The following is a 15,222-nucleotide window of genomic DNA, read 5'->3' on the forward strand; positions in this document are numbered from 1 at the left end:
ATGCTGATAAGTGAGGACTCTTTATCAAGGTTTATTACGTTTTAGTATAGTATCTTGCATTTTTTTGCATGAGATGACTGCTGCTGTCATGGCTTGACAGGGGGAGGGCAAAAGCTTGATGAAAATAGACAAGAACAGCTGTGACAGGAATGAAGAATGTGGTATACTTAAAGGATTACCACCAACTCCAGAGGTCTGCTTTCTCTTGTCGATAGGAATGGAGGTTATATACCGGGCTAACAGCAAATTAACTTGAATGATATTTCAATGCATGCTGAAGCCTGATTAATACTTTGGCTGTATGGTACAGCACATTATGTACAGTACAGTAGATGTAGAGTCGACCTACCTTTAGTGAAATGTTGGTTATTTCATGGCTATGCAGTAGTTTGTTCAGAGATTGGCAAGTTTAAAACTTGATATGGTCCAAACTGCATTATAGTCAACCATCATACAATGTCATGATGCCTGACTGTTCATGCAGACACAAGTTGGACACTGACATCCATCAGATGAACAAAATGTTCAAATGAGGGGGAAAAAATGAAAAGGAAACTATGCACTGAATCCTTTCCCAGGGGAATGAAGCCCTGTTGTTATCAGTGCCCAGAAGCCTGGCTGCTGTGTGTAAGCTATTTGTGTCCATTATGCGTCTATAAAAGGAAGTCGGCTACGGCTATAGCTATGCACACAACAACGGCAATGCATGTTGAACTTCACTGGAGGGATTGAAAAGCAGAGTGTTTTCAGCACCTGGCCTCATTGATAACATCAAAGGACTTTGGATATAGGGCTACACAGTACTTGAACAAAACGGTCATGGAGGGCTTCAATGCAGGGCTGGGCAAGGTAAGAGCCTTTTAAAACACAAATGCTTTTTGCTCTTGTAAATAAGAAAAACATGAAGGTGTTGGTAGGTGCTGGGACAAGGGTGACATGAAATCCCTGAATGTATGTCCCATATTTGTGTCTAAAATGCAACTTCTGCTTTAAGTTCTGCATGAAACAGCTATTTAATCTCAAACCCGTTATTAATTTACATTTCATAGGTCTTACATGGTAATGGTAATCTTCACACTAGCATTGCACATCTTCATCAATCATTTACCCGTCCCCACCACCCCTTCCATGATAAATAATGGATAGCTCAGAGGTTTGAGATTAGAAGAAACTTTATCATACACTTTCATGCTACAATGAATGTCTTAAGTTTCTACCAAGAACTGTCTATAACCAATAACCATGCAAACACCCAACTCACCCACTAACCAAATACCTAACCATATTCGGCCACCCTGTCATAAACAACACTTTTGTTTTATTTAAATATTTGAAATTCACTCTAAAACATAATAAGTAACCACATGATGCAAATCGTATGTATCATCATGATGTATTTGAAATCTAGCCTATACACATGCACGCACACTCATGCACACACACATGTGCAATTTGTGCATGCACACACATACATACACGTGCACATACAGTACATATACATATTCACACATATACACATACACAACACATACACGTACACTTTTTAATCGCTCACTACAAATGTTGTGATCAAGACTATAACTGGACTGACATGACACCACATGAGAATGCCTTCTCCAAAACGTTTCACGAGATACAGTGAAATACGACTATACTTCCAACTCAGTTTTGTGGTCGTTTTATTCCCCCAGCTTTATGAGACTCGTGACTGCATTTCACCCACTACTCAACTAGAAGAAACACATTAGGCCTACACTCAATAACCGCTCCTATAAGGGCAGCTGGCAATAGGCTCTATTTATGCATCCGCTGAGGGGAAATGATTGTCTGTAATTAAACTCTTTCCTTGGCGACACACCCAACTGTTTATGTTCTATCCTCAGCAGCACACTCTGATCTGAGATCTTCTGAAACACAGCATTTCTGATATCTGATTTACTGCAACACATTAAATTGTGGTCTGTTTTCATAGAAATGTATATGGTAGGCCTATACTGGAAAGGAATAAATATGTAAAAACCGAATAACCTGTCCTTGAAATGTGGTTATAGGCCCACATCACATGTTGGTGACAGTATAGTACAGGCAGAAGAAGTTGTGGTTGATGACATGAAATCTAGAGCTGCTGGAGAGATATATTATTATTTATTTTGTAATATAAGATTATGTCATTAAAACCTCTGTGCAAAACATGAGAAAACTAACCTTACATTTCTTAAAGTTCATACAGTTTCCTCAAAGAAGTCATGCCTAATATACCATACCATCTCTTTAAAAATCATCAGGGAGGGTGGTCTGGTTCAGGAAATGGATACTGGTGTTTGTACACCGGCATGCCACAATAAATAACTGAGTAAGATCACGCCTGTGATATACAACATGCAGGAAAACACAGAAGCTCTCAGCAGTTTGAAATCTGATCTGAGTACGGCATGACCTCCACAACTCTCACAGCAATTAAACAGTCACAGGAGCTGTCATGCAAGCGGGAAGTGTCTGCTTCAACATTTCGCATTATTTACTTTCTCTGTTGTGACTACAGAGGAAATGCATACAGAGATTATATAAGTACACATAGGAAAGGTTATGACACCTGATTTGTGTGCTTTATTTTGTACTTTGAGTGTTAGGTAGGCTATTTCTTTTATATAGGGTCTGACTCTGTATGTCAAGTCTTCTTCAATACAAGACGATGCCATCATCTACCTGCTAAACAGAGCCTATAGGGGTGGATGCATATTGTGTGCAACACCATAAGTGAAGTTTATTTTACTTCTCCTCACCAGCATACTGCAGTACATCAAACTGCAGGGCTGCCTCTCAGATGTGCTGGTTAGCAGCACAGGTTCCCCCACTTTGAGAACTGTGGCCCTAAGGTACCACTCTGTCACCCTTCCTGTTCACCATCTGCACCTCCGTGGCTCCGCCTTCCATTTCAACTTGGAAACATGTCGCCTTCAGAAGTTATCAGATGACACTGCCATTGTCAAATGCATCACGAATGACAGCATGGATAAACACAATTCCCTTCGTGAAGTAGAGTGACAAACAACAATTACTATTGGCTCAACATATAGGCAAGAGTCGCAAGACGAAGGAGCTAGTACTGCCCCGAGCAACAAGAGACCTTCAGCTCCCATCACCATCCACGGGGAGTCAGGGAAGTTCGTGGATACCTACAGCTTCCTAGGTATACGCATAAAGAACAAGGTGAACAGAGCCGACAACACAGAAGCCCTCTACAGGAAGGGAATAAGGGAAAGCATTTATTTTCTGAGGAGGCTTGCAGGTCCTCCAACGTGTGCAACAGGTTGCTGCAGATGTTCAGCCAGTCTGAAGTGGCCATTGTCCTCTTCTGGGGGGACAATGAGAGTGTGGCTCATGCAGTGACATAAGAAAGTTTGTCTAGATTTTTCCAACTCTACTACCTCAGTACAAACTACAATAAGGCGATGAGTGGATTGGTTATGTGTAAATGTTTTGAAATGCATCTGCTAACATGCTCTGCTGTATGCTAGTGGAGCTAACCGAAAAGGGCAGACCTACAACAAGCTTTGAGTTAGTACAGATTTTCCTGTGATTCGGATCCTCTGGTTACGGTTCTGGATTGATGGCGAGCTGACCTGGATTCTGACCCCCTCCTCATATAGTGTGGTATGAAATCCTCATTGTCTTCCAGAAAGACACAAACAAACTCAACCTGTGGCTGACAGTTGTCCTGTGGAACTCACTTTAAAGGGGCCCCCATTTTGTATTTTCTTTAAATGTCATATAGTCCTATTCACTTACACATTGAGGAAATGTTTGACCAGTTGTTATATGGTTTGATCCAGTAGGCTCTTTCTTTCTTTCTTTCTTATTAGGTATTTCAAAAGGTCTTAAAAATGCTTACATTGTCACTTATCTGGGGTTCCCCCCAAATTTATATGGGGACCCCCTGGGGGTCCTGACCCACAAGTTGAGAACCACTGCTATAAGTGAGCTGTGAGTCACTGATATTTCACAGATATTTAAACCAGGTATTTCTGGTGAATGAAAAAAAGATTCAGTCCTGTAAATTAATTATAGAAATTTTAATTTAAGATTATTTATTTGCATGTGTAAAGTAATAAATATAGATATACTGTCATCCACAGCTATAATTAGCCATAGTTGTATACTCTTGTTATAAGAGCAGTGGGAGGGAACATAACATGCCCACTCACAGGAACATAGCTCAGATAACTTACTGAAAATCCTAGGTTGATTACCTTTAGCACACTACCGCTTTCTTCAGAATTAAATCAGAACATTGGCAAGCAGGGAGTAGGTTTCATCACAAGTAAGTAGGCCTATATTATAATTGATTACAGTTTTGAGTTATTGGCCACAAGGAACATCATCTCTTCTATTTATCTCTGTTATAGTGGACCTTTCCTGGCTTGCATGCCAACTAGAATGCTTGATGGGGCTGCTGATATAATGTCAGCGGGGCATGTGTTTGTACATGTGAACCATATGGGTACTGCTGCTGCTGCTGCATGTGCTCTGGTGACACGAAGCACACCCCCAAGAGAGACATCATGATCCATGCCTGCTGCTGCTGCTTGGCATTACGTTCAGAGGGTGGCTGAGGGTTACCTCAGGTTTTCTCTGGTTACTCAGTTCAGTTGTTACTTAACATTTTGCTTTGCGTTCTCCTTGTCAGATCGTACCAGCTCCCAAGGAGACAGCAGCAAAGGACACCATGTCAGACGGTGGGATTTTCAAGGCAAAGATGGTCTATATCAATTCAGAACCAGACGGACCAAGGAATGGTGTAAACGTGCTCCAAGGGAAGACGTTTCACGTAAGTGAAAGAGCATGGGCTGTTATTGTGACATATGCCTTGTATAATGCTGTTGTTCATAAAACATGAACAAGAGCTCAGACCTAAATCTAAAACACAACTGTGGCACAGCTGTCAAGGCTGAAACCCTGACTGCCTTTCAAGAGGTGTTAATTTAATTACCGTAGATGGGTAGTATAATAATTCAATCAGTTAATCAAATTACGTGATGATGAATATCTACAGTGTGTAGGCTATGAATGATGAAGATTTATTTTTGTAATTACAAATGAAAAAGAATAGAAGAATAATGACAAAGTGAGACCTGATGAAGAGCCTAGGCTCGAAACATTGTCATTCAAATGTATCTTAACACCGGACCTGTGATGTGCATATTCTTCTCGCTCCATGGGGGAAATAAATAATCTATTTCCATTCTGGATTTCAGTGATATAAATTTCTTATCGATATATCTACTTTAAAGAACCCTATTGAACTATCCATTTTTATTAGCATATGAATTTCCTTTTAAGGTTTGTTGAACGTTATAACGTTTTAATGTAGAGAGACTCTCCGGAGTGTCATCTTTTATCATCTGCTGAAAAGATTTTTTTTATGTAACTTTCATCTTTGTTTTCTCATAGCTGAAGCATCCCATGGATCACGTGCGTCTCCCTCAAATCACTCCCTCATTCAGTGTTCAGGCTGAAAATACACGCAACCGTTTAGCTGATGGGACGGCTTCCATGGAAACAGCTGTTGATAAACACAGGGGCATTTCCCCACAGCCGTGTCACCACATATCTCTGGGTACTGAGGTTAGCTCCGATTGCTTTGTAAATAGAGCATCGGCATCAGAGGACAGGGCGAGCCCCACAGACTCCACAGACCTGTTTCCCACCCCGGCCTCTTCCAGAGAGTCCATCCTGTCTGAGGGCTGGGACAAGGAGAAAAGCTGGTCCGCCATGCAGCTGTCCAACGGTGACGACTCCTTCAGCCGCACCGTGTCGCCCTGCTCCTCCATCCGCTCGGGTATATTCTCCCCCGCCGTGGTCAGGGTGAGGAGACACGCTCTGGCACCAGGCTCTAGTCTGCTTCACATGGCCCAGTCTGAGTTCTCATCTTGTGAAAGCCTATCCATGTGCCCCCAGTCGCCACCCTCCCGGCACCGGCTTCCACTCACCCGCCTCTCCCTTCTCACAGCCATTCTGAGGAAAGGCCGCCTGCCTGTCCTGTCGTCTGCTCTGCAGAGGCCTTACTCTCCCTGCTGGCCTATTAACCCTGTGACCCTGTCCTCCTGCAACGCCTGCTCAGCAGCCTCCAGCGTGTCCTCCATTCCCTTTGAAGTGTCTTCCACACCCCAGTCATCAGCCTCTATAGGTAGACCTGTTCACAACCATTACCACGGGGAGCCCTATAGATGTCAGACAGCCCCACCCTCTGTCCAGCCAAAGGACCACTACAGTGGCAATCCTCCTCCACCGATAAGGTGCTCAGAAAGAGTGTATTTAAATAATAGAGCCAAATGGGACTTAGCTTCATCTCCTCCCATGATTACACAAAACCTGACTCAATCATTGAACAAGAATGATGCACGGCCCCAAGTTCTTCCCTTCGCACCCCAAGGATCTCCGACTACAGAACTCAAATCTCGTTCTCCTGGTCCTGTAAAACATAAAGAAATCTCTGAATCTAAAGCTTACAAGCAACTTCCACAATCATCGGCCCTAACGTCTAAATCAGATTCTCCTGAGCTTGAGTTCAGCAATAATGTCATTAATCTCCGGGGCCATGCAGCCTACAATAAACAACACTTCTCCCGTTCAAAACCGAACTCGCCGGCACCTAAACATTACAAGCAAGAAATCTCTATAAGTAGTGAGCAGAGTTCCCAGCCATACGCATCTCTCCCTGAACTTGGTTACCTTTCTCTACAGCAACGCCCTCTGCCCTCTGGTACATCTGAAAGCAAGGCTTCTACGTTGTACAGTTCAAGTGACAGGATATCACAATTTCCTAAAGCTCACTGCCTCTCACCTTCCCGCTACACGCCCATTGTTTTTCACGGATGGCCGTCACCTGTCAACTCTCGTTGTTCTACCCCAGACTGCTTCACCCTGTCCCCCTCGCCTGCTCCCTCAGCACGTGACCTCCTCACTCCATCTCCCTCTCTCTCCGTTCGCTCCACACCTTCTCCAAGGCCATGGGGTGGAATATCAGACTGCACTGACAGGGAGGGTAAAAAAAGAAAGGTAGACACTCTGCTTGAGATCTGCATGACATCTGCTTATTTAAAGTGAGGCATGAGTTATTGTGCAATATGCTGTCTGATGTGCTTTGACCAACACTCCACAGGTGCTAAAGTATGATTCCTCTAAACTTTAACCACTAAAGATTAATAAAGAAATTGCAGATCTACAAGATCACGTGTCATACTGTCATACAGCCTGCTATCACTGAAACAGCTTTATTTTTTGTATCTGCTCTTATTAGACTTGCATGCTGATGAATCTTATACACTTAACCAATGGCAATGAAAAACATCTTGTTACTGCATGCGGCTGCCTCATTTCCACATTTCCACAGCAAGAGAAATCTGGCTGAAGTTACAGATCAGATGAGAAACCCATCACACTACTATTATAGTGCTATGTCCTGTATAGTGCGTGTCCGTCTGTTGCATAACATACAGCCCCTCCGTTTAAAATCTAGAAAACGTCCATAATAATGGCTGCATGTGTGAAAGACACTACCGATGCCACACATAGCTTCAATAGTTATAGCAATCAGCTTGCTGAAATCTGCTATATTAGATAGTAAGTAGCATGATTATGTGGTTGCCATCAGCTTAAAGGCAGACAGTAGATTGGAGCAGACAGGGTCTGTCTGTCTGTCTGTCTCGCCTGTCTGTTGATAATCTCCCAAACCGCTGCAATGTGGATTTATACGTTATAGCTATGTCATACATAGACAGATGTCGTAGACGTAGATGACAGGCTGGCGGGGCTGGCCACATGAAGTCTGAGATCCACATTGAAGAAATGCAGATTTTTGAGGGGCGCTAGTACCTCCTATCTTCCGGTTTTGTGTAAACACAAACATTGTCTTTTTTTTACTCTAGCCACACAAGATTAAGTCAAGCTACAAATCTCTTGCTGCCATTCCCACAAATACAATTCTGTTGGACCAGCAGGTGAGTGAAGCTTTTTTTTCCCTTTTCCCTCCACATTATAATCCCACACTTAAGTTATTGCTATTGCTTATAGATCAATATGTGAGCCCTTCTTAACTTTTTACTCCTGAGCAAAGACTTGGATCTGTCATCTAAAAATCATCATCTCACCTCTCGCAGGCAATTGACGACCAGGTGGATAGAAATGAACATCCAACAGAGACGCTAGACAGTTGTGTCACAGACACCCATTTTGAGGTAACTGTTGACACAGAACAAGACTTCACAGAACACTTCTCACCTGTTACCAATAAAGTGGCCATATATAACTATCTCTTTCTATAGATGTGCTCACCTGCCCAGCTCCGACAGCAGTCAGAGGAGCTTTATGCGGCCATCGATGAGATATTAGAAGATTCCATTCCAATAGTGAGTTCAGTCATCCATAGCATCGTTGTAACATTAGGCTACAACATAGTTGCACTTTATATTATGAAACCGTTTTAGATTAGATTAGATTAGATTAGATTCAATTTATTGTCACTGCACATAGTATACAAATACTTTGACAATGAAATGAAGAGTGGCGTCTAGCCAGTAATGTATACAGAGTAATTTAAATTTTTTAAATGTTGTTTTAATTTTTAACAAGTGCCATACTTCCCGAGAGCCTCAACGCCTCAAGGAATGGGTTCACAAAGGGTCTCTACAGGTATGTAGGTACTAGTAAGTAGGTTTACAGCCTGAAGCAGGCAGCTTGCAGTTGATTTAATAAGCATGATGCAAGGGGTATTATAACAAATACCCCTTTTCTTTTTTTGCAGCAAAATACGTTGATGCCAAGATTAGGACGTGAAACTAAATATGTGAGTGAAATTCTAATGTTATTTATTTCAAATACTTTGGTGGATTTTAATTTGAGGGCTCCTTGACATGAAAAGGTGCAAAAGTGTATACAGTATAAAACAGCTCTAAATATTAATATATAAGTGTTTTGAATGTGTTTTTAAAAATCACATTATAAGGAGTCTTCTTCTTCTTTTTCCAGTCTTGAGAGATTTGCCATTGTTCATTGATTTTAGCGTCTTAATAATACAAAGGGCATTTCCATCTAGTGGGTGTGTGATACTCAAATACAATAGCAAAGAAATTGTCATACAATTGATCATATTGTGTCCGACCCCTTAGGCATCATTATGCAGCTTTAACTCATCGACTTCAGCTGAGGGAAAATTGCTGGATACTAATAAGGTAAACATCTAATCTAATTAATAGTTTTATAAACAGCATGCTTTACTAAAGCCATACTTTGTACTGCATTGTTTTCACTTTGACGCTTTCTCCAGAAATAACTGTTAGTAAGACAATAAATAAAAACCTCAATGAATACTCTAATCATTGCATTTCTCTCCAGACAAAACCTGGGGTTATTCGTCCCTTGAACGCGATTCCCAGACCAACAGTAGAAGATGAAGAATGTCATCCCAACCCCTTCAGACAATATGTTGCAGAGTCAACTGTAACTGACCAGAAAATGGTAGGTCTGCCACAGAGTTGGATATTGGATGGATCCCAAAGAAACACATCTGTGTTTAGGGTCAGTATGCTTTTGCATGTTAGTGGTAATACACGATATAGTGTCATAATTGCCACATAATGTTGTTGATGTTTTATGCTTACAAATAATCAGTGGATGTTGTCTGCATATCAGTTACCTAATCAAACCACATTAGCCATAGCATCCCTATTGTGGGCATGTCATAATAGGTGAACATTCCACAAGAACATTAAAAATAGCAGATCTATACACAATGCCACTGGCACACATTGTGAGCTTGTAGAGCAGGCCCTGAAATTGTATTAGTGTACAGGTTTCCGCTTTCTAAAATCCTGAAATGGAATGTCAAATGTTTATAAAATAAGGGGTATAATTAGAGACCCATTTACTTAAAATCCATTTGGTATTGTTGACATGTAATGCCATTAAATAATCTTGTAAGCAGATGTCTGTATAACTGTGTACTTCATTCACAAGTTCACAACCACAATTTGGTTGGTAGGGTGGGTGTGGGTAATATTATACGCTTGTACGTGATATTATCACCCTACAACACCCACCCTACAATCCCTTCCATTCACTATACCGTTCAATGGGAGAGAAGTAGATTAGCTTTCCATCGCACACATACTGTAGCATATCCATCCAAACATATTTATTACATGTACATTTCAAATAAGGTGCATGAGTGTAGCAGCTGGTATCGGTTCCTAGACATTAGTACAAGAAGAGTATCAGTGCAATATGGTTGACCCCACTTGGCAGGCTTTTGGCATTTGGTAGTTTTCTTTCAGTGAGCCAAGTCACGGACTTACTCTTTCAGTGAGTAATTCAAATGACAATCTGCCAAGACAACATAGTGATGCTTTGGATGCCGCTGCATCCGTTGGCTACTCCCCTTCAGTTGCATGTGACCGCGCCCTTAAGCAGTCACACCTGGCATGAGTCCAATTAATTAGACCAATCTAGGTGTGACTACACACACCCAAGATAAATCTTATCAACCATCCTTGTGCACGCACGCACACACACACCTGCACGCACCAGAGAGAAAGCGCCTCTGTCATGACTCATGACAGGTAGGTTACCTTATCTTAGTCCTAACATCTTATTCCCAGTGCTTCCAAGTGACATACATTACAGTGCTTGCCACGGCTTTAACCGTAATGCATAAAGCCACATGGAAACAAGATGGAAAAACAACCTGTCATGACAAAGGCTCTCCTCTGCACGTGTGTAGGGCGGGGAGCCGATATATCCTGTGTGCCTCGGTGCACAACAGGTGTGTCGTCACACCCAGCTTAGTTTGACTATACATGACTGCTTAAATCAGCCACCACCGTAAGTGATGACTTCTCTCAAAGAAAAATGTGCGTAATACGATCCCACTTTATGGTGATGGTATCCAATTTGGTGAAATGTCTGAGCTATCTACAGTAGGCCTACTAAAATAACCTGATGTTCATATGTCCTCCATGCCTTTTTGTCTTTTGTTCTGTTCTTGGACTTCATGCAGCCATCCCACCCTATTGTGACAATCCATGAGAATGAAGCACTGATTTCCAATAAGGTAATATAATGCATATTATGCATGTACATTATATCTACATATTATCCTGTGCTGTTTATAGTATTTTATGTTCTGAAAAGAAAGTGTAGCTCACTTAAAAGGCATACATTTCCCACAAGCTGCAGAGAACTGAAAACTCATGTAGGCTACCTGAGAAGGCTATTGTTTCCCAGTCATTTACAGTTGAGTTATGATATTGTCAGTGCAGAGTTCTTAATTTGTATTGATGAAAAGACAGACAACAACAAAAGACAATACGAAAAAAGAAAAGGGAGAAAAACAAAAAACAAGGCTGCATTATTCATATTACAAGATGCAATCATTGAAATCCTCATACATTATCGCTAGGCTGAAAGAAGAGATCCCACTTTTCCCACTTTTTATAGAACGTATCCTCTTGTAGTCTAAGTATGAATGTTAGATTTTCCATAACGTACAGTTCCTCAGTAATGTCCATCCAATGTTCTTTCGTTGATGGGTCCTGTTGGTATCAGCGTTGTGTGATCGCTTTCGATTCTGAAGGTTTGTTTAACATACATACAGGATGTACTGTACATTATCACCTGTATGTTTGCACACTGATGACAGGATTGTGACTTAATACTGACCTACATTCTCATGAGACATTAAGGATCAGGATTATACTTAATGTCTGAATTATAGGCTTTGAGTTTTGCATCTAATTTGAAAACCAACTACAGTTTATGAGTGATGTAGCCTAACATACTGTAGGCAGTTATAGCAGCTTTAGGCATTCACTGCTGATTGCTGAACGAAAACAGGTTAATTCAAGGCCAGGGTGGATACAACAGATATAGGGATCTGTGGCTGGTAGCTACTAAAGATGGTGGATGTTAATGCTATGCAGGGATGTGCAGATAATGTTACAGAGGCAGGGGCTGAAATTCCCTGAAAGGGCCCTTTTTGGCAAAGAATTGCGAAAATAGCAGATCTACTGTACATGCTCACTCTTGTAGATCAGCTATTTTCAGGGTGAAACTTGGGGTTAAACTCACCTTAAGAAGAATAACAAAGCTGCTGTCCAATTCAACCAACACACTGTTGTGTGAGAAACAATGAGGCAATTCCATATAAGTATTCAAAATAAATCAATTTCTCTCATCAATTGATGTTGAGAAGTTGAGATTCTCTGTTAGTGTTCGTTGGGTATTCCATTTATAACTTGTTCTTTCAGCTGGAAAGCGTGCTTCCTGATGAGACAGATGAAGATTCAAATGAAAATCATGAAGGCCACACTTCAAGCAAAGAGAAGAAGCAGGAAAAAGCAAACACTTTCTCAATGTCTGCCTTGCTCATTACCGAGTCTGAAGACCATGGCACACTATGAAACATGGATCCATCCTGGCAAGGTACTTGCAACCTGTTTGAACCACTAGATGTAAGTTGTTGAGGGACTCTTTTGACATGTAGAATTGTGGAAATGAAAATTGTCATTGTGTAAACACTGAGGACTTTTTTTTCCTTTTGCGTATTTAAGTATCTTATACGATATTACAGGACATTTCATTTCATAGTTATAATAAAAAAGGTTATGACAAGTAACTCGTGATTGGACTCGGAGTCAAACTAATGTATAGTATAGAGTCATTCTTGAATGTGGCCATGATTGCATGAGTGCATGATTTCTATCAGCAATAATGGAGTTTCATGTAATGATAAAGATGGATGGTGTATGTATAAACATGCTGTCATACATTATAACATTTCTCTGGTGTCTTAGAATGGCTTGAAAGTCGGTGCTCTAGTTAAATAATAGCCAAATCAAGTATTTTGACCACTGACTCTTATGGATATACTGCCATATTCGATCATACTAAATTAACAGCAGTCAGTGTTTAATTACTGAAAGAGACAAATGATACTTTGACCATGTTGCTTTATTGTAATTTCCTCCAAATATGACAATTATTTTTTTAATTGATGCAAAAGAAAGCGAAAAACATTTTAGCCAAAAGTATTATTTACTTACTGCTAAACTCGCATAATGAGCATACCTTTATTGGTTGGTAATTTTACATTATTTTTATACAAAAAGAATACACTGTATCTATAGGGTGTTTTTTTATGGTTCATAACTATTTGATTAAATGCTGTGGCATATAACATTACAATACTGACTTATTGACTAAGTTTATATGTTTCAACTACTGTTTGGAAATCTTGTAACAATGTATATGAAACTCATGTGTATTGCATAAATATGTATTTATTATTATTCTGTTTCCAATGTATTACCTTCATTTAAGTCATGTTGCTGAGGGTCTTAAACCCAAATACTTACAGTAGTAGACTGGGATCCCCCAGGCGTCTATTATTGGTTTGATCCTTTTTTCCCTCTACCCAAATCTCTTTACCAAAAGAGCTCATTTTCAAGTATTGCGTTACGGTTGTGACACATTGTAAGCTTGTAGATCGGATTTTTTTTTGCCAAATAATCATCCCATGCACAGCAGAATAGTGCTGAGATGCTACAGTTCATGTGGTTAAATAACACTACTGTATGCCACACAGTTTTTACATAGTTTTTACATAGTGGAGACTGTTACATCCTGGTGAGTCCACACGTGAACTGGGGTATAGTGCACCAGTTCCTTTCCTACCAATAAATGTCCAAAAGAAACCTTTCTTAGTTTCTTTTTCTCTTTTCTTCTCTTTGTTCCTCTTGGTCTATATGATGTTAATAATAGATACCTGGAAACGGGTTGCATATTCTGATTGGTTGTCATGCCACTGTCAAGGACCCCCAAATTAATATGTGCAGGCATAATGTGAGTCATTCTCAGCTGGTAGATTGGCTATTTTCAAATAGCTGATGTACAGTATAGTACTAGTAGTGCTGCACAATTCATCGAAAAAAGATTTCTCAGAAAAGAGATTCTCATTTCTAAATTTGAGCAGGAATCGTGCAGCACTAGTTGGCTGTCAATTCTGTTTAGTTACTCTTATGTTTTTGCCAGGTTTAAGTCAAGCTTTTTGTCTATTTAAACTTTAAATGGCTTTACATTTTAAAGCCCCAGTAGTTGGCTCCAGGTGCCACATTTTGAATGTAGAAATGTTCAGCAACTATACGTACAGACTAAAGAGAATGCATCTTTTCATGGAAGAAATGAGAATCATGTCAATTCTTGTGGAGGAAAATCTAATCACATTTGAGCAACAATCGTGCAGCACTAATATATGGTTAAAGTGGTAAATTAGATTTTGATGCCATATCAACTAAGTTTGCTGCGGGGACCCCCTGGAACCCCTGAGGCCTGGGGGACATATTGTTTTCCGCTCTGTTAATAAATTGTTTCATGGGGGACCGCATGTAATTCAGACATTAGTCCGACATGCATCCGCATGTCGAATTAGCGTCTGCTCCCGTGCTTGCGGTTATGGTTAGGTTAGAAGATGAGGTGGGTTGTTGCACCTTGACCATTGCAGGTGCACAGATATGCCCACATTATGGACTGGACATGCCCAACGTCAGTGCAAATTGCTGTCCAAAGATTTGTTTCACTCTACAGCCTGTTAGTCTGGTTGCACTTCAATGTGTAAATACAATCCTTGATTATTATGTTATATCGCTTCCACCCATTGCCCTGTTCAATTAATATTTCCTCACAACATGTATACATAAATACATACATACACAGATAATACCAATATATTTGGTCTACATTTTGTGTGAGTATAGATTTCTACTGTCATAACAGATCCCTCCCCTTTGCATAACCACGCCTTTATTCATTCAATGATTAATCCTTATGCATCACATAATTTCCCCCATCTATGACAGATCTGGAATGATGGAATATCACTTCATTTCCTTTTGTGACACTGCCACGTGTGAATACATGTATTTCCGGTCCTTGTATGAGTATTGAAAGAAATTAAAACATGGGTGATAACAAGGGAATATATATATATTATATTGATTAAAATATGGTTGAATATTTAACCCTGAAATGTAGTGTACGTATGTTTTGTTTTGTGTAGTTAAACCATAAACCATGGTCATTCATTTTCTGTTGACAAGGTTCATCATAGGGAGAGCTGTGGGGGAAAGCATGTTAGCAATAGTTCCAGGAAGTGAGGTACCAGGAACATCT

The 15,222-nt window shown here is 40.4% G+C and overlaps 1 protein-coding gene across 3 annotated transcripts; it reads left to right on the forward strand.

Annotated features, from left to right (window-relative positions):
* The first annotated feature begins 615 nt into the window (after window positions 1–615).
* On the forward strand, window positions 616–13,239 carry mlip (muscular LMNA-interacting protein). Of its 3 annotated transcripts, none has more exons than XM_080782435.1 (12): window positions 616–849; window positions 4,688–4,828; window positions 5,452–7,059; window positions 7,929–8,000; window positions 8,160–8,237; window positions 8,325–8,408; window positions 8,632–8,691; window positions 8,804–8,845; window positions 9,168–9,230; window positions 9,394–9,576; window positions 11,054–11,107; window positions 12,303–13,239. In XM_080782435.1, the coding sequence occupies exons 1-12, from the start codon at window positions 820–822 to the stop codon at window positions 12,453–12,455; spliced, it is 2,568 nt and encodes an 855-aa protein (XP_080638561.1). In that variant the 5' UTR covers window positions 616–819; the 3' UTR covers window positions 12,456–13,239. The 3 variants fall into 3 exon arrangements, with proteins under 3 accessions (XP_080638561.1, XP_080638562.1, XP_080638563.1); XM_080782436.1 differs by having other exon boundaries at window positions 9,394–9,516; XM_080782437.1 differs by having other exon boundaries at window positions 617–849; window positions 5,452–5,865.
* Window positions 13,240–15,222: the final 1,983 nt, after the last annotated feature.

This window comes from Protomyctophum bolini (genome assembly GCF_963924005.1).
Source record: "Protomyctophum bolini genome assembly, chromosome: 14".
Lineage (NCBI taxonomy): Eukaryota > Metazoa > Chordata > Actinopteri > Myctophiformes > Myctophidae > Protomyctophum > Protomyctophum bolini.